This window comes from Protopterus annectens, chromosome 1.part1 (genome assembly GCF_019279795.1).
Source record: "Protopterus annectens isolate FY-2018-M chromosome 1.part1, PAN1.0, whole genome shotgun sequence".
Lineage (NCBI taxonomy): Eukaryota > Metazoa > Chordata > Ceratodontiformes > Protopteridae > Protopterus > Protopterus annectens.
In genome coordinates, this window is record NC_056726.1 from 1,424,150,133 (window position 1) to 1,424,174,898 (window position 24,766).

Consider the following 24,766-nt stretch of genomic DNA (forward strand, 5'->3'; position numbering starts at 1 on the left):
TTCATAATGTGTTCTATAGTTTTGCATATCTGTCTCATTTTCGGGGTTTGTAGTCGCTCTTCCTTTGTGGAGACTGTAGCAGTGTGCAATTTTGTAGGGATAAAGCCTGAGGTGAGGAGACTGTAGCAGTGTGCAATTTGGTAGGGATAAAGCCTGAGGTGAGGCAGAGATTGCAGTGCATGTAGTTGAGGTGACAGTTCACTCTAGTTCATGAACACAGCCAGGGATATTGTTCTGGTCCCATAGAAGCTGTATTCTTGGCCTTGGACAGTGCTGATTTAACCTGTGCAGCAGTAATACTGGATGCCTGGCAATCTACTGGTATTGTGATTGGTCCTTTGGGGGAGAGGGGGGTAAAGTTGGCAGTGATCCTCCAACAGTGTATTGGCAATATCTGTTGGCACTGTATAAGAGGTGCCATTGTGCCATAGCTCTGAAAAAATCTGGCTATTGCCATGGATATTCTTTACATAATTATCTTTGCAATATTTTCTTGCTGTGGGCGATTTAGGAAAGTTCCTCCCAGACCTGAGTGAGCTTTCAGCATGAGTTAACATGCAGTAATGTAAACCGGTCCTGGTTGGAACACCAAAAAGCATTTTGACATTCTGAAACAATTGCCAGTCCACCCACATTGAGATTATCACAAACCTGTAACTCTTGTGCGATGCTACAAAGTATGGTCTTGGTGCAGCATGCCTTAAAGAAGGTCATATTGGTAGCCTGTGCATCCAGAACTTTAACCCAAACTAAAATGCAGTATGCACAAATTTGAAAGCTTTTGGCATTTGGTGATGGTGTTCACATGATCAGAAGTTCAATGGTTAATATATTTATGGCAAACCTAGTCAAATTTAGACTGCTAACCTCTGGTGACAATTATGAAAAAGCCAATACATACAGCCTCGGCATGCCTGCAATGCATGATAAAATTTCAAAAGTACAAAGGCAAATTTCTATACCTAAGGGCACCCAGACATACAGAATAACAATGAAAAAGCAGACTTCCTAGTCATGGAAGTAACATTTTCCTCACCGCATCTTTAAGTTGTACACAATTTTCCAGAAGTTGAAACGTCACCAGCAAAGGATGACAAATTGCAGCTACAGAGATGAGCTTGATGGAAGATGGAATTATCATGAAAGGTCTTAAAGTGGTAATGCTGTACAGAAATGTATCCATTTTCATTGTGGTTACTGGGTACTGATTCTACCAAAAAGGGCAAGGCATAGTAGTATGTTGGCCTATGTCAAAAGATATACACCAAATTACAGTAACAAACCACCACACCTAAACCAGATTCCTGAACTACCATGGTCGACTGTTGCTACTGATTTTCAAAATGGAATGGTCAACATTGCTTGGTATACTCTTGTTCAAATTGGTTTGAAATTTATCTTCCCAACTTACTGTCATTACAAAACTGAAGAACCTTTCTGTTTAAGGTAGTCCACACTTATATCAGACAGTGGTGCACAGTTTACAAAGTCATGGGATTTTGTCCAGGATAGTAATATTCATGGTCCAATGGATTAGCTGAGTGTGCAGCATAAAGTACTTTAACAAATGCGGGAGAAATGGTACCAGGGTTTAACTTCTCAAACTTTCCTCTAATTTTCTTGGTGCACTTGCTTGGAGTCTAGTCCAGACTAGAACTCTTTGCATTTAGAATCAATTGTCCACTGATCAGAACAGAATGGTTGACTCCACTTTTTTGAAAAGTCACAACAGTTGTACTATGATACAACCCAGAGACTCCCAAGTGCCTCTTTGGCCCTCATTAAAAGGAACCTTGAATGGCTGGGAGATGGGGAAATTCACCCCGGGTGTCCTGTGTCATCCTGCTAGACGGGGGTCCAGGGAAGTACATACTGTGGGAAGAAATAACCAGGGAATAGTTAATGGCTAGGCTTGTATAGGCCCTAGGGCAGATAGCCTAGTACTAACCTATAAATCGCCTAGTACTAACCTATAAATCCAGCAAACCTTAAGGATATGACAGAGTAGGAATGGGAAAACACATTGCCAGTCAGATTCCTATGCCAGAGAATGACTCAATAGACTGTGTACTTCAGGTAATCCAAAGTTTCAATTGTAAAAATCTCCAGAGATTCATTGTTAAAATTTCCAGATCCAATCCGGAATGCACTGCAGCTTTGACAAATTCATTTGTTCTACATTGATGCGATTATCTAGCTTGTAAAAAATCTCTCCTACTGCATGCTGAGGAAATGAGGGAGGCTGTAGATAATATTGTACCTAGCTAGCCATGCATATGTTGCTACGCATGTGCAAGATCGGTGCCACTTTGTATAGTCGGCGAGAGTGTGTGTGTGCAGGCATGAATTGAGATGCAAGAGTGAAATAATGAGTTGGATCTGAGTTTACAGCTGATTATGTACAATAAACTCAGATCCATCAGTGCCTCTCTCCAACACAACAGACTTGCAACCGTTGCTGATGGTTACAATGTTTACTTTGGCTTAAAGAACTGGAACCTGAAGAATACTCGCTATAGTTAATTGTGAATTTTCCATTTACTTTTAGTAACCCGTATGGTTCTAGAGATACTTGACGCCTGGGCTCTAACATTGGAAGCTGTAGTCCAAACTTCATAACTCCATTGGATGGCATGGCATGAGTTAAGATTTCCTGCCAGCATGAATTGGTCATACATGTTTCAGAACGCATCACAATTTGTCACTTAAACATGGTATCCACCGGAGTTTGTTAATCTCTATGGCAGGATGCTGAGCCCACTACTATACTACCCCACCACTGGTAAGCTAGTGGTTTGTTACAGGTATAGTGAAGATGGATAACACTCTGAATGAAGCTCTTCAAGATTTGCCTTGGCTACTGTTCACTTGTTGATGCTTTGGAAACTGTGCCTGTAGGGTTGACAAATCATGTAAAATGATGCCCAAGGACCTTATGCCACATGAAGCCCATGGAGAGAAACCAGCAGTAATGCTTAGGCTTGCCAGGTTTATTCTCCTACATATATTTGGGTGTTGCTTTACTGTTGCTGTAACTAGAATGGAATGAATGTGTGTGTGTTTTTTTTTTTTTTTTTTTTTTTAACATCAATGCTTTCTTTACTGCAGTTGGTCTCCAGTAGAGGGCTCCAGTGATATCTGCGACTGCTGCAATACTGGCAATTGTGGAGCCTTTGGGTCCTGGAAGAGGTCCTCTTTTGGCAGGCATGTGAAACGAGACACTTCAAATAATGGTAACTATATTTTTGACTTTTTCTGCAGAATTGAGGAGTTCTGTACTGTTTGCAGAGTGGAAGTTTAATATGCCATTTGGGGTTTAATATGCCATTTGGGGTTTAATATAATATGCTTCCCATTGGTTCATAGAGTTAAAAGGCGGTCCTATTTACTTTGGTCACCTTAACACCTTTTTTCATAAGGTATCCAGGAGGAGGCAATTTGAGCCTGAGTTCCTATCCAGCCATGGTGCTATGCATCGCTTTTATGATCCGTAGTGTAGGGTATTGAGAGAGGGGCTATACAAATGGTGAAAGGGTAGAAGATTTATCATAGTACAATAAACAATGGTAAATCTGCAACTAACTTGTGGGGATGGTTTCAGTTTTTGCAAATGGGTGAAATGTTGGATTTGAGGACTATCTTAGGTGTGTGGTGGCTTGGGTGGTGTAATGCAGAAAATTTAAGATTTCCTGGAGCCTTCTCCTGAGTCTCTAATTTTTGAATTTTTGTGGAGCAAATTATGCTCTGAGGAACAGCTTTTGAAGGGATAAGGTCTCTGCTGCTATTTTTAAACTGACATTTTGTATTGTTGGGGGATGGCACTAGTGTTGGTGTGTTAGGACATGCCCATTATTGTGGTTGGGACAACTGGGGGGAATTTGTAGAATTTCAATGACTTGATCAAGGTACAAGTGATTTGTTTGAACATGAAATAGTATTTAGTTGTCCAATTTTTACTGTAATCAAATTTTGATTTTTTGAAGGTTTCTTTAGAACCCATGACTATCATTTCACCGAGATTGTTGTGCTCCAATGACATTCATGGGAGTAAAATTCAAGTGTAGTTAAAGGTGGAAGTTTGAGAGCTCTTTGAATCCACCACAGTTCATTCTGATAGGTATGGCTGTCCTAAAGAATATAACTGATAAGAAATGAGGGATGATCCAAGGGCAGACTTTGATAAGGTCAGGAAGATTGACCTCTGGGTTGACTAGCTAAGCCTTGGGAATGTCCTCCTAACTCTGGTGGTTAGTAGCCAAAATACCCCATGAAGAATGTTTACACCTTAGCAGGCTATGAATTGATAAAACATTTTCTTGGGTCATTGGGGGGGTCTGTAGAGAAGTGTCTTTGTGTTGGGACTCCCATTAGTTGTCAGTAGGGTGCTGAAACAGTAAAACTGGAACTGCTAAACAGACTATTACAACTTTGAAATGGATATGTTCATTACTGTGCTGTAGAGATGTGCAACAAGTGTAACTTGTAATGGTGAAATTGCATATTACTAGAGTACCATTAGTCGACTAACATGGCTGGAAAGTTGCTACACAAATTCCAACCGTATTATGCAACTCCTGTGTAAGGAGGGTAAATCTGGTAGCAAATAAAAAAAAAAATAGCAAGTCCATATGCCACAATCTGGTGTACAGTAACTAAGAATCTTGCATGCTTCAAAGTCAATAGTCTTCAGGTGCAACACTGGCTATTGTTGGCACAAGCTTGGATGCATAAAAATGTAGCAAGTCTTATTGAGAAATTAGCCTAACTGATCTGGGGCTATTGTATCTGTGCTGATATTGACAGTTTGGGAAATTTGGCCAGGAAACAAGTTTGAGGGGACATGTCTTGCATCCACCCTCTGAGCATAATTTCTGTTCACCGAGACCACCTTCCATGTAGAAGGGTGTAGTAATTCCTACTCGGACGTTGAAGTTCTTCTGTTGTTCATTCATCCCATCTAGTGAAAATGGCCATGACCTTTCTGTCCAGCTATGTACAGGATGCATGCTGATATTTAGTGGTGGTGTTGGTGGTTGACATTTGGTGTAGGTGTGTCAATGGTTACAGTAATGAGTGCTCTGGTAGCTTTCTCCTTTAGAAACTCTTGATCTGACTGTAGTGCAGTTATCCCATCCATAGCTTTTTGATGTGCCAATTTCAGGGGAGGACTTGCATGGAGGTCGACCCTCTGCTATAGTATAGTTGTCTCAATGTGCTTGTTCACATGCAGTGTGCCTAAAGCAGCTGAGGTACATAATTGAATTACTATGATGGGACACAAGTTTGAGGGGGGTGGTAAGTGGCAACATCTTTGTTTGGGTGAAGATTGGCAAGGGGGGCAATAAGCCATGGTAGGTGACAAGGGTAGGAAGATATGGTATCCATGAATGTTTAACTGCTCTGTTCTAATTTAACTCAAAACACTTATTGCAGCCCTATGTGTAAAAGTAGCTTTTTTTTTTTACCCCAAACCATCGTCTATAGAAAGAGCACATTACTATACTGGTAGGGGTATAGGAAGATGCTTCACTTGTGTTGCACTGCAGTATCATACTTTGGAAAAGATGTTAAGATGTTAAACTGTTAACTGTGGTCTATCTGCTTGAGTTGGTGGTGGTGCAAGTGGCTGTAAAAGCACCTATTGAAAACAATGGGGGAAGTTCCCTGATGACCTGGCCAAATTTGCCTTGTATAACCATTTCAAGTCTATTTTTAAAAAGAGCCATTAGCCTAATGGGCCTAATACAGGCAAAGTATAAATAAAAATGCTTAAATTGTTTTTAATGAGATGAATGTCATCTTTCAGAAAACACAGTTGGTTCCGTACACCTTACACCAGTAGTAATTCTGGGTATTCCAGCTGAAGAGGCTGTATATTCATCTGAGAGAGAATCTCTCGTCCAGGAGAATACAGATGGTATGTACAAGTACCTTTTGCCTAGAGTATTAATGTACTAAAGGAATATATCTGCTGTCACTATAGTGCAGTGGTGAATTTTACTGCCCCACATAGTTTTTCATTGGGATTTCATTGTGTATCTTCATCAAATGGCCTAATTGAATATCTAAAAATATTGCATGCCATTCCAGCTAAGAAAATCTACCCATATGCTGTGGTTATGCTTTAATGTGGTGGTACCCTTCCCTTTAAAGAAGTCTAACTTTGTACTTTTTTGCCTTTTCAGGATCCAGATTCGAGGCAATTGCATATTCCGTTTTTGCACTTGTTGGAGCTGCGGCTTTGGGTAGTGCTATTTTGTATAGCTGCAAGAAACAAAGGGCAAAGACAGAATCTTGAATGCAGATGCGCACTTTTTCTTGTAATGTAATAAAATTTGAGTATGGGGATACTAATTTAAGTGGTCTTATTTAAAGCTAGTGGGAAGCAGTGGAATGTGTGGGCCATACCTCTGAAATGATACTTGCAGAGCATGTTTTTTTTTTTCTCGTAGAAGTTGTGGTTTTCTGGGACCTCACTGGTCTGAGGATGGATTGAAGACACTAAATGACATACATTTGAGTTTAAAACTTCAAATCCTTTAGAAAATGCATGTTAATCCCCATTTTGTTGGGCTTTGTCCAGATTGCCTGCAGTAAGAGGTTGAGAGGTAGAGTAGGCTGCCATTGGTATGAAGAGAATATAGATCCTTGACAAATGTGAACCTGCACCAGTGGCCAAAATTCCATCTATAGTGCTCTAAAATGACAATGTTCACCTTGTGTTCAACACCAACGATGCAATGGACAGTGTATTATGATTTGCAGTCACATACGTGGGCAGTATCCTTCAGTTAAACTCCACATTGTCTGCAGGGTGTTGCTATGGCTTTCTGCAATCCATTCATGTAAATGGACTAACGTATCTAAAATGAGTGAGTCTGACCGTTATTTGATCACAGCAGTAAGTTTACTTGTAGGAATAGTTAGTAAATGGGGAAGCTTTTGTCTTTATGTAGGCAGCTGTAACAATGTCTTGTCTCTAGCTTTACTGTAATGAATGCTTCTATCTATGGGGAAAGTTTGCTGGTTTACCTTTGGAATCTTAAGTTATTAACTGCTTAAGCTTGCACAAATTCTTCATCCTCCACCAGTAGATGGTGCAGTTGGGAGTACTGACTTCTGAAAGTTGCTCAGTAGCCTAGCACTATTGGTGTTGTCACTGCAATAAGACCTGTACACTTTATATACTTGTGTTGAGGTTTGCGATACATTACAAATGCACAGAAGTAGTGGCTTGGATGGCTTATTGTGTCACCAGATCTGAATTCTTAGTATTGTTGGACATTCTGCGTATACTGTAATTCCACCTAATCTGGTATTTAACTTGGTAACCATTTGAAATGTTGGGACCACCTTAGAGAAAAGACTGACTAGGGAATGCTGATTGGAATTCCCCCCAAAATATTCCTTTTCTCTGACATATGATCTTCATATACACTAGTTTAGGAGGTGTGGGGGGACTGGCCCCACCCCCCACACATTGGAGGTGCAGTTAATAAAGTTTAAAGATCAATCCATTACCATTTCCTGGACAAACAGTTGGAGGGGGCTGCTAGGATTTGTTCCTAGATGGCTACCTTATTTTGCTAAATCTGCACACAAACCTAAGTAGTTCGGTAAATGTCTTGGCCAACTGCAGACTAGGTAATCTTCACTTAGGGTCTGTCCGAGTTGTATGCTCACAGCTGGGTCTCACTAAAGACACTAACAACCACATTTACTAAAGCAGACTGCTGCTGCGTACACTTCATAGAAAAATTAATGTAGGCTACTAATTGACTAAAATGCAAGTCGTGACTAATGCAGTAAGTTTGTAATACAAGGAACCCTGGTATGAGCTTCAGTGAGACTACACGATCTTGTGTAGTTAACTCTTGTGCTTCACATATGAACTATGCTGCCAATATAATTTTGATACTAGAAATGAATGTACCACAACCTGTACCAGAGCTCTTTTTTTCTACTTGTGTGGGGACAATTTTCAAGCCAAGAATTGAAGGCAGCACAATGGAAAAAGGGAAGAACTCCCCATACAGTCTTGAACAAAATGCAGTGCTTGTAAGCAGTCCAGTGGAATACCAGAAAATGGCATTTCGTCCAAATATAGGAATAATTTACCACAAACAACTCCCCACCAGTCTGACATCCAATCAGTAACTTGACAGGTAACCTGAACAATGCTGACTGGTCTATCGTGCAGATATGAGAGTGCAAGTTGCTTCACACATTACTATGCAGCACGTGATGTGCGTCGCCACATTACTGTGCAGCACGTGGTGTGCATTCTCTGCTTTTACTATGAAGCAGACAATCTGCCCATCAATATCGGTGCTGGTGATTTTTCTTGTAGTCCTAAAGTGACTGGTAGATTGACTCTTATTATTAAGAATCTGGGATGTGAAGCTGCATGTGAATCAAATGATCTGGTAAAAGATCAAATACTACATGGGGGTGGGGGCATTATCTAGCATTACTTGTTTGATTTTAAAATTTCTTTGTAATTGTGTATATGTTTCAGTATTAAACAGTAAGTTGGTATTTACACACTAGACAGGCTGTGGTACTGAAACAATTCCCAACCTCCACCACAAAAATGGGTTAATCGGCCCAAGGGCCTATGTAAGCCTAGCCAACAAGGTTCCCTGGCTTACGCCACCCAAGAAAGTTATTTTCCTGTGCTCGATGTGCCACTGTCTAGCAGAGAGACAGAAGAAATGATGGCATTTGCTTTGATCCTTGGTTTTGAACATGACCGGAGTTTTTGTATGCATGCCTAAACATTTGACCAAATAGTATCGAACATCAGTCCTCTCATATCTGACACCTAATTCCAGAAAAGGTGAGAGTAATCCTGAATAGTGGTTATAGCTTCTAAAGCATTTCTTAGCAGTCTTAATTTTCTGCAGTTTCATTAGTCATGGGTACCCAACAACCCATAACACTGTTTAGTTTCTAACATGCTTGTATGCATAAGCATCCTTAGCTTGTTCACCAAAGGTCCTACATATAGGCTGTGGGTAGTTAGTGAGTTGGCACTGTGGTCACTGAGCAGTCCATGCTGCACCATATTGATGTGATCTGAGAAGTGAGGGCTAAATTAAAGCAATTTCATAATTTTGGAATGTACACTATTCTAGGACTCGTGTGGTCAGTTTCAACCCCTTTGACTTCAGTCTGTCCAGTAGCTTGAGCAGCTGTCTTATGTTCCTGCTTTCTAGGACCTCAAAACTAGAAGTCTGCTGCTCTTCTCTGTTTAAGCATGTAGAATCACTTCTGAGATGGAATAGAGCTGCATTTGACTAAACTTTGCTTTAGAGCTATAAACAATCTGTCTTGTCTAGCAAAATCTGTCACCCAGTTTCACTGGCCATGGTTTCAACCAGTAATCTAATAGCCCAGAGCTGGTAATGGAGACGTTAGCTCTTGTGGATCACTGTGGGTCTGACTTGCTGCTACCACAATAAAAGCACTTTCTTTTCTATTGCTAATGACTAATCTCTGAAGTTGCATTGATGTGTACAGCAGTGTAGTAAGAAGCAGTTACTCATGCTCCAGAGTATCCACTGCACTTAAGTTGGTGTTGCTTTCAATGTGCTTCAATTTGCGTATGGCTTGTGTACATGTAATTGCTGAAGTTTACTGCAACTGTGGGCTGTTTTGACGGTATTCTGTAATTTGGTATATTGCCTTTGTTGGCACACTACTCTCATCTGAAGTATTGTGCACTGTTGGCATTTGCAATAGAATCTCTAATTTTGTGTGAAAGTAAGTGTGTGTGGGTTTATTTTTTTTTTTTTTTTTTTTTTTTTTTTTTTTTTTTTTACCTGGCTTGCACAAATTTCTTGAATCTTTGGCTGCATTTGTATGTAGAAAGAACAAATTCAACTGTTAGTCCAGCACACTTCTAATGGTACTTGGGTAGTACAGAGTCTTGTGTTGCTCTGACTTCATCTTACTGTAACTTTAACATGTGAACTTGTCCTGAGCTTTATTGCTGCCATTCCTACTGCATGTGCTTTCCAAAAAAATTGGTGCATCACCATGCCAAAGTATCTGCGTCTACAATGCTTGTCTGAAACCAGCATATTTACAGGGTGGTCTGCCTGCTCATTTGTTTCTTGGTGCCATCTTGGATGTTTTGTTCTAGTGCACTCTGGCTTTGATTTTTATGCACCGTTGTAAAGTTCATGTCTGCCCCTTGTGAGTTCTGATTCTGCAGACAGTATGGCCAATTACAGCCTTGAGCGTTGTTTTCACTAGGCTCTCTAGTTGCAATGTATCTGGAATTGCAAGGCTCCATGTGACTTCCAAAAATGGGACACTGGTGAAAATGCATCTTTGGGCACAGATGGTTTGCTTCTGATGCTTTATCAAATGCAAGTACAAATGAGAAGGCTGGTTTGAACAGTACATGGACAGACCACAGAGTTTGGATGGTGTCTAACCTGGTCCCATGACTATGCCCCATAGGTAATCTTATCACTGTATGTACAGATAAAGGAGGTGGCTTTTAAAGTCTAGCCCATTTGAAGTGGGAGTACTAAATGTCTCCCCTTTAGGGAGAAGATGCAATGTTTGTACTGATGTGATAAATTCTCGTAGGATTTCATTTATTCCTTCACTTTGGTACAAGAGTCAGCTTGTCAGTTGTATGACAGACCCAAATTGCACACACAATGGATGACCAAGCCAAATGAAAGTATGATCCTTGGATGGGATGAATGTTACTAGGTGACTACCTTTTCATACATGGATGTTATTATTCCATCTGGTATTTGGCTATTTGTGGACTGTTTCTTGCCTAGAAAGCAAAAACTAACATGCTCAAACTGTCTCCTCCACCACTTTCTTCTCCCCAATTAGTCAAACAGCCAGAAGGCAGTGATGGCTGAACTCACAAGAAGCAAATAAGGAGCTTCTCAGAAGCAGCAGTTGGTCTAGAACTTAATTTCTGACACACTGATCCCCTTTGGGAACCCTTCCATATGGAATTAATTGCCCTTTTTTAAGACTGGAGCATTTTTTTTTTCTCCTCCTTGGTGGCATTTTTTGTTAACCTGACACTCCTTTCAAGATCTGCCTTGGCTGCAGAAGCTCATTTTCCTGAGACCTGTACTGTTTTTGCTGTGGAGCTCAAGTGCTAAAGGGTGTTGGCACTATTAGATGTGCATTGTAATGTTTGTATACTTTGACAATCTCACAAGTGCAGTGACAGGAACTTGGCAAGACTCTTGGGCATTATTTTGAATAAAAATCTTGAAGATGTTCTTGACAGTTCACCCTTTCCTGTTGGTCCCAATCTTCAGGATGGATGATGTGTTGTGGGAACAGGTATGAAACTGAAGGAGGTCCTGTTAACTGTTCCCATGTTGCTAACCTTGGGGATGTCTTAAATGCTGCCTGCAATAATCCTAATTCCCAGCCTCAAGTCCTTTTTAAAAGGCAGAAGTGAGGGTTTGCCAACCTAATTCCTCATCTTCAGTCTAATCCTGCAGCTATTTCTGCCTCTGGTTTAGTTGTCAATAGGTTTCTGGTGAATCCCAACCCCTCTGCAGGGGTTGAGGTTTTTTATTTAGGAAGAGCATAATCTCTTAAAGCCACTTTCACTTTTAGAATTCTCTGCCATGGCCATATGTGAAGGTTGTTACAGCTAAAACTTGTTCCTGAATCCCATTATTCCTAATGTTAGGTCTCTAAACATGTCCTAAAGTGTGATTTTTGTACTAATACTGTGTGCAGGGCCACAACTCTTGTCTTAAGGAGAGGTATACATGGGTACATGAGCAAAGCTTTGTAGATGAAGCTAAATCTGAGGTTTTGAACTCTGCTTTAGATAAATATGTTCTGTCGTTTTACATCTTGGGTACTTGAAAGTGGGAAATTCATTTTGTCAGTTCCCCCATTAAAAATGAAATGGATCCTCTATTCCCTGCAGTCCTTGCCTACTTCTGGTAAACTGGGCAGAAAGGTGGCAGAGATCAACCTTAAAGCAGTGGGACATTTCAGAAAAGGGGCAATTTTGACTTGAATGACTAACTGCATTCTTACTCTCAACAATATATCCCCAACACAGGACTTCAATCTCTCCTTGGCAATTTCATGCAAACCCTGCAAATCTAGTGCTATTAGACTGCAGAGGAGATGGTGTTTGGAATTGCTGCTGATTCCAAAGAAAACTGTGGTTCTAATTGTTATCAGTATTCTGCATTACCATATTGCAATTAACTGTCTATTGTACAAACTTAATTTCTAAACTGGCTAAAATTTCTATACGGCCTAGCCCATGAAATAGCCCTTTGGGCATACTGATTGGTTTCCCTTCTTGGAAGTCTGCAATCTTTAACATGGGTTTGTCTCCTTCCTCACCATTCTGGGGTTCCAGATGCATATTCAATATTTCTCTGACCTGTCTTAACAGGACTGGGTTCCTATGTTTCATGAGTACCCAACATTGTATACAGATTCTAATTTTTGGGCCTTATCAAGATGCAACTGCATGGGTGGAGACTGCAGAGTTCAGGAGTATTCCAACACAACCTGTAGCAGTAAATGCTTCAGACTTTGCTTGGGAACCAGTTTTGTTAAGGTGCAGCCTGTTGCACAAGGGATAATTGCTATTTTTTATGTCTAGTGTCTATGACCTGTGTTGCATCAGCTAGTAGGACACCAGGGCTTGAGTGTCTGGCTAGGGAGGACAGCATTTCAAACATTTGCTTACTCTGAGCAAGTTGAGCCAGACCGTGATAGACCCTCATCACTGGAAGTTAACAGGAGAGGGTCTTGTGAGATTCATCCAGTTAATGGAGGTAACATGGCATAGTTGTAAGAACTTGTCATTACAGTAGATATTCAAATTCCCCACTGCTGCAGTAGCTGCACATACCCCACCAATTCCCCCTCTTCCTTCCTATACATTTTTTTTTTGGGGGGGGTGATAGAAAATGCTTGTGTATAGACCGATCAGAGGTTTGTTTGCTTGTGTATAGACCGATCAGAGGTTTGTTTGCTTATCTTTTCTGAAGACAAGTCAAGTTACTTCTGCTATTTTAGCTCTTGCTAATAAACAGCCAAAGGGAAGGTGTGGTATAGTAAGAAGATTCATACTATTTGAGTTTTAGATATGGTTATTTGACTATTTCTAAAACATGGTGACTTTCATGATTTCAAAAGTAGTTTAAATCCACTGATGTCCAAAGTGTGTGGAACATTGCCCCAAATCTTTCTGTAAGACTTGAGTGGATGAGGAAGAGAAGGACTTCTGAAATGTACCCACACATGATTTCTGCCCAGTCTTCATATACATCAGGCCATTGACTTTTATCCACCATATTGGTCCATTTGTTCCTTCACCTCTGCATGCCAATAAAAAGCCTAAATTGGTTCAAGTATCCCATCCACTAACCTACACAGCTTCTTACTGGTTATAAAATTAGTGCTAGACAAACAGATGGATTCTGGATAAACATTCTACACAACTATGTTCGTAGTTGGTCATATGATCTAATGACTTAACTCTGATCTGTCCATATTTTTCAAATCTACTGGGCATTGCCTGTACTTGTACCATGTTACTAAGGCCTGGAATTCATCTGTTTCCATCAGGTCAGTCTCCCTCCTACTCTAAAACTGTTCTGAAAGGGGGGCAGAGTCTGAATGGCTAACTGAAAGCAGCAGATTTCCAGAGCTCCATAAAACGAATATGAAATATAGGAAATTTACCTGAATGACTTTGAGGGAAGTCTCAAGGCAATACATATATCAAACAAAATATTTGGCTTTTAAACAAAGCTGACCTTGAAAACTGGGAGAGGAGATCTAATGTAATAGCTGGCATCCCTGAGAGCTGAAGGAGAAGACATCATTTTCTTAAATAGATTCCTTAAGTCTTAGACTTGGAGGGTTTCTCATTTGACATTGAGAGAGCTCAGTTCAACATCCACTCCCCCTAAATCAAAGTTTTTTTTATCTTATTTAGACAAAGAACTGGTCCTAAAGAGCCTTTGTTTTTTTTTTTTTTTTTTTTTTTAATCCAAATTCAATAAGGTTTGACAATGTCTATTCTGTCAGTCGTGGGGCAGAGAAAAAAAGCCTGGCCACGAACAGCTTCTAAAGTAAAACCACATCAAAACTTGCCTTTGCCAAAATTAAAATCTTACACCTAAATGGGGACTCTCAACAACTTGGAATAGGCCACTGCATTTCTTCCTGGACTGATGTTAAAGAAAAAACAAAAAATCAAAAGTGCTGTCCCTTGGAAATCTGTATCTACTGCAACTTGAATTACACTCAATTGTTTATGCTGTAGTTCAAACAAGGTATGTTATGGTAAATGTACTTTACTACATATTTGCAAGTTATTGTTTAAAAAAACTGATTTAATTTAGATTTAATAGTTTAACAAGTAAAATGACGACTTGTTTCTTGTGATCCTAAAAATAAATAAAGGGGGCTGTGATGCCCATGCCCTGACCCAGCTTCAATCCTCACCACTAACACGAGAGGGTGTCTCGTATAGGAGGAAAGGATAACAAATACACAGTGCAATTTCCCCCAAAAGCACACAGAGATCAGTCCAGGGTTGGTCACTCCCTTGCTCTCCAGGTCCCCAATAAGAATCCCCATTGCCACAGCTATAGGGTCAAGATCTCTGCTTAGTGGGCAAGCTAAAGCCTTGAGCACCTTCTGTCCAACCAGTGCTTCATGTCCCTGACACACAGATGCACTTTGAGAAGAGGTTATACAGCCAAACACACTCCTGGTGAAGGCTGGCACAGGTTCTCCAGCTGTGCTCCCCCTTTTCACCAGACTTGTATGGTAGTACCAGTTGCCACCACCCACTAATTATCAGCTACTCACCCTTAAGAGTGTCCAATTTCTGTGCAATATTAATTCAATTGGTAGATGTGAAAATGGCTCCTACCTGGGATCTTAATTTTGTTTTGGAAAAGCTGACTCTGCCTCCTTTTGAACCTGCAGCTACAGCTGAATTGCAGTTCTTTTCTTGGAAGACTGCTCTTTTGTTGGCTATTACTTCTGCTAGAAGGGTATCTGAATTACAGGCCCTCATGGCAGTGGAACCTTTTCTGATTTTTCACAATGACAGGGTTTCCTTACGTACTAATCCTACTTTTCTGCCTAAAGTGATTTCTAATGTGGCATTGAACCAGTCTATACATTTGCCTACTTTTTTATGCTGAAGTGTTGCATTCTTTGGATGTACATAGGCAGTTGAGGTATTATTTGAGCAGAACCAAAGAGTTCAGGAGTTCTCAACAATTATTTGTTTCTTTTGCTTTGACTTCACTAGGGAAAGCTGTCTCGAAACAAACTATTTCCAAGTGGATTAGCCATTGTATTGCTTTTTGTTACTCTCATCATGGTAAGGATGTTCCAGTTGGGATCAGGCCTCATTCTACTAGGGCTATGGCCACTTCTACTGCTTTTTTGAGAGGGGTAGCTACTAAAGACATTCTAGAAGCAGCTACTTGGAGTTCTGTACATACCTTTACAAAGCATTATCATTTACCTCTTTATTCTAGGTCTAGGGCTGGGTTTGCCTCTGCAATCTTACAGGGCATGTCCGCAGCTCCTACTGCTATTTAGTTGACCAGCCTCCCTTTTTTTTTTCCGTTGCTCTGGGATTCTACCCCTATGTCAGGACTGCAGCAATGGGAGACTAAGAACATAGTACAGTTTTGTACCTACCATAAATGTAGATGTTCGAGGATCTCCATTGCTGCAGTCCAATTTTCCCTCCCTCCTTCCCCCTTTTTCTTTTTAGGTTGAGGTTTGGGTGGTGTTTTTTTTTTTTTTTTTGCATTCTGACGTCCGAGGCAAGAAAGACTGAGGTTATGGCGTCGGTCATGCGCATTTGTACTGACACGTACTGATGTCAGTCTCGAGCGCCGATGACCGACGCCGGTTCTAGCCCTTTGGTATTAGGGCCGATGGTGGGCAGCGGAATACCTCTATGTCAGGACTGCAGCAATGGAGATCCTCTAACATCTACATTTATGGTAGGTACAAAACTGTACTCATGCTCCAGAGTATCCACTGCACTTAAGTTGGTGTTACTTTCAATGTGCTTCAATTTGCGTATGGCTTGTGTACATGTAATTGCTGAAGTTTACTGCAACTGTGGGCTGTTTTGACTGTATTCTGTAAGTTTTTTTTTGGTATATTGCCTTTGGTGGCACACTACTCTCATCTGAAGTATTGTGCACTGTTGGCATTTGCAATAGAATCTCTAATTTTGTGTGAAAGTAAGTGTGTGTGGGTTTATTTTTTTTTTGTTTTTGTTTTTTTTATACCTGGCTTGCACAAATTTCTTGAATCTTTGGCTGCATTTGTATGTAGAAAGAACAAATTCAACTGTTAGTCCAGCACACTTCTAATGGTACTTGGGTAGTACAGAGTCTTGTGTTGCTCTGACTTCATCTTACTGTAACTTTAACATGTGAACTTGTCCTGAGCTTTATTGCTGCCATTCCTCCTGCGTGTGCTTTCCAAAAAAATTGGTGCATCACCATGCCAAAGTATCTGCGTCTACAATGCTTGTCTGAAACCAGCATATGCTCATTTGTTTCTTGGTGCCATCTTGGATGTTTTGTTCTAGTGCACTCTGGCTTTGATTTTTATGCACAGTTGTAAAGTTCATGTCTGCCCCTTGTGAGTTCTGATTCTGCAGACAGTATGGCCAATTACACCCTTGAGCGTTGTTTTCACTAGGCTCTCTAGTTGCAATGTATCTGGAATTGCAAGGCTCCATGTGACTTCCAAAAATGGGACACTGGTGAAAATGCATCTTTGGGCACAGATGGTTTGCTTCTGATGCTTTATCAAATGCAAGTACAAATGAGAAGGCTGGTTTGAACAGTACATGGACAGACCAGAGTCTGGATGGTGTCTAACCTGGTCCCATGACTATGCCCCATAGGTAATCTATCGCTGTATGTACAGATAAAGGAGGTGGCTTTTAAAGTCTAGCCCATATGAAGTGGGAGTACTTAATGTCTCCCCTTTAGGGAGAAGATGCAATGTTTGTACTGATGTGATAAATTCTCGTAGGATTTCATTTATTCCTTCACTTTGGTACAAGAATCAGCTTGTCAGTTGTATGACAGACCCAAACTGCACACACAATGGATGACCAAGCCAAATGAAAGTATGATCCTTGGATGGGATGAATGTTACTAGGTGACTACCTTTTCATACATGGATGTTATCATTCCATCTGGTATTTGGCTATTTGTGGACTGTTTCTTGCCTAGAAAGCAAAAACTAACATGCTCAAACTGTCTCCTCCACCACTTTCTTCTCCCCAATTAGTCAAACAGCCAGAAGGCAGTGATGGCTGAACTCACAAGAAGCAAATAAGGAGCTTCTCAGAAGCAGCAGTTGGTCTAGAACTAATTTCTGACACACTGATCCCCTTTGGGAACCTTTCCATATGGAATTAATTGCCCTTTAAGACTGGAGCATTTTTTTTTCTCCTCCTTGGTGGCATTTTTTGTTAACCTGACACTCCTTTCAAGATCTGCCTTGGCTGCAGAAGCTCATTTTCCTGAGACCTGTACTGTTTTTGCTGTGGAGCTCAAGTGCTAAAGGGTGTTGGCACTATAGATGTGCATTGTAATGTTTGTATACTTTGACAATCTCACAAGTGCAGTGACAGGAACTTGGCAAGACTCTTGGGCATTATTTTGAATAAAAATCTTGAAGATGGTCTTGACAGTTCACCCTTTCCTGTTGGTCCCAATCTTCAGGATGGATGATGTGTTGTGGGAACAGGTGGCGGTTCAATGAAACTGAAGGAGGTCCTGTTAACTGTTCCCATGTTGCTAACCTTGGGGATGTCAAAATGCTGCCTGCAATAATCCTAATTCCCAGCCTCAAGTCCTTTTTAAAAGGCAGAAGTGAGGGTTTGCCAACCTAATTCCTCATCTTCAGTCTAATCCTGCAGCTATTTCTGCCTCTGGTTTAGTTGTCAATAGGTTTCTGGTGAATCCCAACCCCTCTGCAGGGGTTGAGGTTTTTTATTTAGGAAGAGCATAATCTCTTAAAGCCACTTTCACTTAATTCTCTGCCATGGCCATATGTGAAGGTTGTTGCAGCTAAAACTTGTCCTGAATCCCATTATTCCTAATGTTAGGTCTCTAAACATGTCCTAAAGTGTGATGATTTTTTTTTTGTACTAATACTGTGTGCAGGGCCACAACTCTTGTCTTAAGGAGAGGTATACATGGGTACATGAGCAAAGCTTTGTAGATGAAGCTAAATCTGAGGTTTTGAACTCTGCTTTAGATAAATGTTCTGTCGTTTTACATCTTGGGTACTTGAAAGTGGGAAATTCATTTTGTCAGTTCCCCCATTAAAAATGAAATGGATCCTCTGCCACCTTTCTGCCCAGTTTACCAGAAGTAGGCAAGGACTGCAGGGAATAGAGATCAACCTTAAAGCAGTGGGACATTTCAGAAAAGGGGCAATTTTGACTTGAATGACTAACTGCATTCTTACTCAACAATATATCCCCAACACAGGACTTCAATCTCTCCCTGGCAATTTCATGCAAACCCTGCAGATCTAGTGCTATTAGACTGCAGAGGAGATGGTGTTTGGAATTGCTGCTGATTCCAAAGAAAACTGTGGTTCTAATTGTTATCAGTATTCTGCATTACCATATTGCAATTAACTGTCTATTGTACAAACTTAATTTCTAAACTGGCTAAAATTTCTATACAGCCTAGCCCATGAAATAGCCCTTTGGGCATACTGATTGGTTTCCCTTCTTGGAAGTCTGCAATCTTTAACATGGGTTTGTCTCCTTCCTCACCAGTCTGGGGTTCCGGATGCATATTCAATATTTCTCTGACCTGTCTTAACAGGACTGGGTTCCTATGTTTCATGAGTACCCAACATTGTATACAGATTCTAATTTTTGGGCCTTATCAAGATGCAACTGCATGGGTGGAGACTGCAGAGTTCAGGAGTATTCCAACACAACCTGTAGCAGTAAATGCTTCAGATTTTGCTTGGGAACCAGTTTTGTTAAGGTGCAGCCTGTTGCACAAGGGATAATTGCTATTTTTTATGTCTAGTGTCTATGACCTGTGTTGCATCAGCTAGTAGGACACCAGGGCTTGAGTGTCTGGCTAGGGAGGACAGCATTTCAAACATTTGCTTACTCTGAGCAAGTTGAGCCAGACCGTGATAGACCCTCATCACTGGAAGTTAACAGGAGAGGGTCTTGTGAGATTCATCCAGTCAATGGAGGTAACATGGCATAGTTGTAAGAACTTGTCATTACAGTAGATATTCAAATTTCCCCACTGCTACAGTAGCTGCACATACCCCACCAATTCCCCCTCTTCCTTCCTATACATTTTTTTTTGGGGGGGGGGGTGATAGAAAATGCTTGTGTATAGACCGATCAGAGGTTTGTTTGCTTGCTTGTGTATAGACCGATCAGAGGTTTGTTTGCTTGTGTATAGACTGATCAGAGATTTGTTTGCTTATCTTTTCTGAAGACAGTCAAGTTACTTCTGCTATTTTAGCTCTTGCTAATAAACGGCCAAAGGGAAGGTGTGGTATAGTAAGAAGATTCATACTATTTGAGTTTTAGATGGTTATTTGACTATTTCTAAAACATGGTGACTTTCATGATTTCAAAAGTAGTTTAAATCCACTGATGTCCAAAGTGTGTGGAACATTGCCCCAAATCTTTCTGTAAGACTTGAGTGGATGAGGAAGAGAAGGACTTCTGAAATGTACCCACACATGATTTCTGCCCAGTCTTCATATACATCAGGCCATTGACTTTTATCCACCATATTGGTCCATTTGTTCCTTCACCTCTGCATGCCAATAAAAAGCCTAAATTGGTTCAAGTATCCCATCCACTAACCTACACAGCTTCTTACTGGTTATAAAATTAGTGCTAGACAAACAGATGGATTCTGGATAAACATTCTACACAACTATGTTCGTAGTTGGTCATATGATCTAATGACTTGACTCTGATCTGTCCATATTTTTCAAATCTACTGGGCATTGCCTGTACTTGTACCATGTTACTAAGGCCTGGAATTCATCTGTTTCCATCGGGTCAGTCTCCCTCCTACTCTAAAACTGTTCTGAAAGGGGGGCAGAGTCTGAATGGCTAACTGAAAGCAGCAGATTTCCAGAGCTCCATAAAACGAATATGAAATATAGGAAATTTACCTGAATGACTTTGAGGGAAGTCTCAAAGAGGAGGCAACACATATATCAAACAAAATATTTGGCTTTTAAACAAAGCTGACCTTGAAAACTGGGAGAGGAGATCTAATGTAATAGCTGGCATCCCTGAGAGCTGAAGGAGAAGACATCATTTTCTTAAATAGATTCCTTAAGTCTTAGACTTGGAGGGTTTCTCATTTGACATTGAGAAAGCTCAGTTCAACATCCACTCCCCCTAAATCAAAGTTTTTTTATCTTATTTAGACTAAGAACTGGTCCTAAAGAGCCTTTTTTTTTTTTTAATGTAATCCAAATCCAATAAGGTTTGACAATGGCTATTCTGTCAGTCCTGGGGCAGAGAAAAAAAAGCCTGGCCACTAACAGCTTCTAAAGTAAACCCACATCAAAACTCAACTTGCCAAAATTAAAATCTTTCCCCTAAATGGGGACTCAACTTGGAATAAGCCACTGCATTTCTTCCTGGACTGATGTTAAAGAAAAAACAAAAAAACAAAGTGCTGTCCCTTGGAAATCTGTATCTACTGCAACTTGAATTACACTCAATTGTTTATGCTGTAGTTCAAACAAGGTATGTTATGGTAAATGTACTTTACTACATATTTGCAAGTTATTTAAAAAAACTGATTTAATTTATATTTAGTAGTTTAACAAGTAAAATGACTTGTTTCTTGTGATCCCAAAAATAAATAAAGGGGCTATGATGCCCATGCCCTGACCCAGCTTCAATCCTCACCACTAACATGAGAGGGTGTCTCGTATAGGAGGAAAGGATAACAAATACACAGTGCAATTTCCCCCAAGAGCACACAGAGATCAGTCCAGGGTTGGTCACTCCCTTGCTCTCCAGGTCCCCAATAAGAGTCCCCATCGCCACAGCTATAGGGTCAAGATCTCTGCTTAGTGGGCAAGCTAAAGCCTTGAGCACCTTCTGTCCAACCAGTGCTTCATGTCCCTGACACACAGATGCACTTTGAAGAGGTTATACAGCCAAACACACTCCTGGTGAAGGCTGGCACAGGTTCTTCAGCTGTGCCCCCCTTTTCGCCAGACTTGTATGGTAGTACCAGTTGCCACCACCCACTAATATTTATCAGCTACTCACCCTTAAGAGTGTCCAATTTCTGTGCAATATTAATTCAATTGGTAGATGTGACTAAACAGTCAAAAGCGAGTGACCTGGACAGTAAACTATAAATATGCAATGTACTCTTACTCTCTACACATCTGCCACAGGTTATTAAATATTTTTAATAAATTAAAACCACAAGACATTGCCATCTACTACACAGTGCTAGTCAAGAGTTCAGAGAGCACACAAATTAAAATAAATCAGAAGTACAGCTCTGACATAGCAGAAAAACAGTAATTTCTAGCTGTCTACAAGAAAACACTTGGCAGAGTGCTGTGAGTTGGATAGACAAGACAAAAATGCTTAATCTCTGGTTCTCACGTTGAAACTGCAGTTCTGATAAAACATTACATTTCAAACTTTCTTGGTATTTCCAGGCTGACAAACTGCATTTACATTCTTTTACACATGTAAATTCTGGTCATTTAACTTTAGCCTTAAAACAATAGGCAGGAAGTCTTCATTTAGTCAGACTGGAGCTGACTTTAGATCAAAGGGTCACAGCATGCTTTTATTGGTAGAGAGCACTGTTGCATCTTTTTCATTTAAGACAAGCCTGTGATTCACATTCATATTTGCAAATAGAATTATGTACCAAATTCTATTTGACTAGGCTGGTATAGAATTATGTACCAAATTCTATTTGACTAGGCTGGTAGCCTTCACCCATCTCTACTGGTCTTCACAGGGGCAGCAAGTTTATTAGGCTTTTTTCAACTAGTGTATATATAGTTTTGAAGACCATTGGTATATATTTTTTCATATAGTTTAAAATATTTACTTTCTAGATGGTAGAATTATTGAAATGAATAGTATATTCTGACTTAAAATGCACAAGATATGCTCTTGCAAATGAGTTCCACAGTTCAGTATATTAATGTGTGGTTTATTCTATTTCTGGAACACTGTCTAGTAATGAGCTATTCTCTGAAAGCTTCCTATCCTAGAATAACAAAGTCTAGCCAACAGTTGGTAGGACTGAGCTTCACTCTTTATAAGGTTTGGCTAGTATGTATTTCGCAAACTGTTCCATCAGTTTAGTTTCTCTTTTTTTGAAATGTTATATAATGTTAGCGATTGTTCAGCTGAGAGGTAAGTCTTACATGACTGATTAACTGAAGAAATATAGCTAACGTTGGTGGAAAGGGAAAAGTTTTATGAATGCCTGTCACATGCATGCAATTCTGAATTTTGGCTATCGCAGAGATGCCTTCTAGACTGGGGGGGGGGGGTTGTTTTTGATTTGAGTTTGCCTGTGATGCTTGGAGGTTAGTGGTGGATATTTTTCATACAAGTTTGAGTGGATTTCCTTGCTGAAACATTTGGATGGGTCTGTTTTGCCTTGGGGTATATGGATGAATGGAAAATTGTATGGGGAAACAAGTGGGATGTTACAGATTTGGGGAGTTGATAAAAATGAAATTGGGATCACTGGTTGAGCAGGAAAGCATATTTCATAATTTAAGGAGGTGAAGCTTTTTACAAAGCTAGAGGTTGTAAACGTAACTTGACTGTCAAACCTCTCGGAGCTCGAAGTGCCACATGAACAGTATGAAGTCACTCTTATTGGCAGCCTAATATTTGAACAAGGGGATGGTAGCGAAGTAATAGTTACTGATCAAATTTGTTTCTTCCAGAGTTCTACAGCTTCTCTTCAGTTGTCCACCAACCTTTCACATTATGAAATACTGCCTCCTTGTTTAAATTGCCTATATTCCTTTCCTCATAATCTTAATCTCCCCACGGTTATGTATTCTCTTCAGAACTGATCCAGACAAGTAAGTTTAATGTTTTAGAGATGATATTAAAGACTGTATTTCTGAAGAGTTTGAGCCCTAGCAGTTCACTGCTGGATTCTTAGTCTCTGGTTTTTACTTTCACACCTGACACTGAAGTTCAACTTTTGGGGAGAGACATTTGCAACACTTTCTATAGATTTTTACTTTCTCAGTATGCATATTTAACTGTGTAGTGCACATATAGCAGCAAAAATCATCTGAGAATCTCAACTTGCTGGTTATTTGATTTCTTTCTTATTGTAGACATTTCAATATTAGCAGAAAGTTCTATTTCTGGGTTTATTAATTGCTGTCCAGTCTTCTGTACTGTTGAACTAATTATCTGGTATCACAATGAAAACATTGAATGTGGACACAGTTAACATTGCCAGTGCATAGTTACTAAATTAATCTGGTTTGGGGAAGGGTAGTACACATCATTCCAGTTTTTTTTACTGGTAATGAAAAAAAAAGCTGACTCTTTCTTTCAATCTGTATGTTTAAAGACCATTAAACGGGTCAAGATTCTGATGGCATAGAATTAATTCAGTCCAAGGTATTAATATGAAGTTAGTGTTATATTTTTTCGCATTATATAAAATATGGTTTGGCATATGCATAATCTGGGAGTCTGTAGCCTATTCTAAGTTACATGGATAACAATCCAGCTATTGAGATGTTGAGTCCCTCTTGGATACTTTACATTTGTTCTGCTGAACTAGATGTGAATACAATTAATATATAAAAGGGAAACCTCACACTGTACGTATTAAGTTTACTTGGCATAAAGACTAAATGAATGCATGGAAAGTCATTTTAGTGGCCAAAAATGTAATTGGCCACATTATTTTCCTTTTATTTCTTTAACATTGAAATATAGTTAATTCTTGTCTTTGTTTCATATATAACGTGATCAGTCATCTTTAACAATGCATTGATGACGTGTTTGTTGACTTGATTTAATTTTACAAGAGAAATTAGTCTGGATAAAAAGTAAACATTGCCAGTTACTCAATTTATAAATTCTTTATTGTTTTATGGGCTCAGAGAAAGAAGGTGGTTAGGAAGGTTAGTATAACATTTTTGTCTGTTAAACTAGGAATGGTCTTCATTCCATGTTTAGTGTGGGTTAAGATTTATACATATGCAAGCTTTAATAGGCGCTTATTTTTTTTTCTCCTAGTTTTAAAAATGCTTGACAAAAAATGTTTATTGAACCTTATGAAAAGAGCAATGCTGACTAGGATAATTAGGAACTTTTTTACATAGCTTTAACTCTACAGGAGAAGTTTTATGTATCTAGGATTTTATTAATATAAATTTTTAACTTAAAATCCTGACATGGAACTGACTTTGGTGTCTTTAAATAATAATGGCTTAAAGAACCCAAACAAAAGATCTAACTTAAGATACTTTAAAGTTCAAGTAGTCTTTCAAGAAACCCATTTTAAAATAAATGGGATCCTAATAATTGCAGAATACTCTCAATCCTCTTATAAATTAAAGTCTAGAGGAGTAACAATACTATGGAAAGACTGCATTGAATCCAAAAGTTATCTAAATATGTGGATAGGGATGGACTCATAGGTATAGTTAAAATTAAACAAAATATGGACTTGAT

At 39.7% G+C, this 24,766-nt stretch overlaps 1 protein-coding gene across 1 annotated transcript in view; it reads left to right on the forward strand.

Moving 5' to 3' along the window:
• The window catches only part of LOC122813792 (zona pellucida sperm-binding protein 3-like), a 48,711-nt gene extending 42,357 nt beyond the window's left edge, over nucleotides 1–6,354 (forward strand). Inside the window, exons 7-9 of the mRNA XM_044086303.1 lie at nucleotides 3,109–3,233; nucleotides 5,807–5,917; nucleotides 6,186–6,354. Of these exons, the coding sequence (XP_043942238.1) occupies nucleotides 3,109–3,233; nucleotides 5,807–5,917; nucleotides 6,186–6,298 (349 nt within the window). The 3' untranslated portion in view covers nucleotides 6,299–6,354. The remainder of the gene's footprint in view (nucleotides 1–3,108; nucleotides 3,234–5,806; nucleotides 5,918–6,185) is intronic.
• The last annotated feature ends 18,412 nt before the right edge of the window (nucleotides 6,355–24,766 follow it).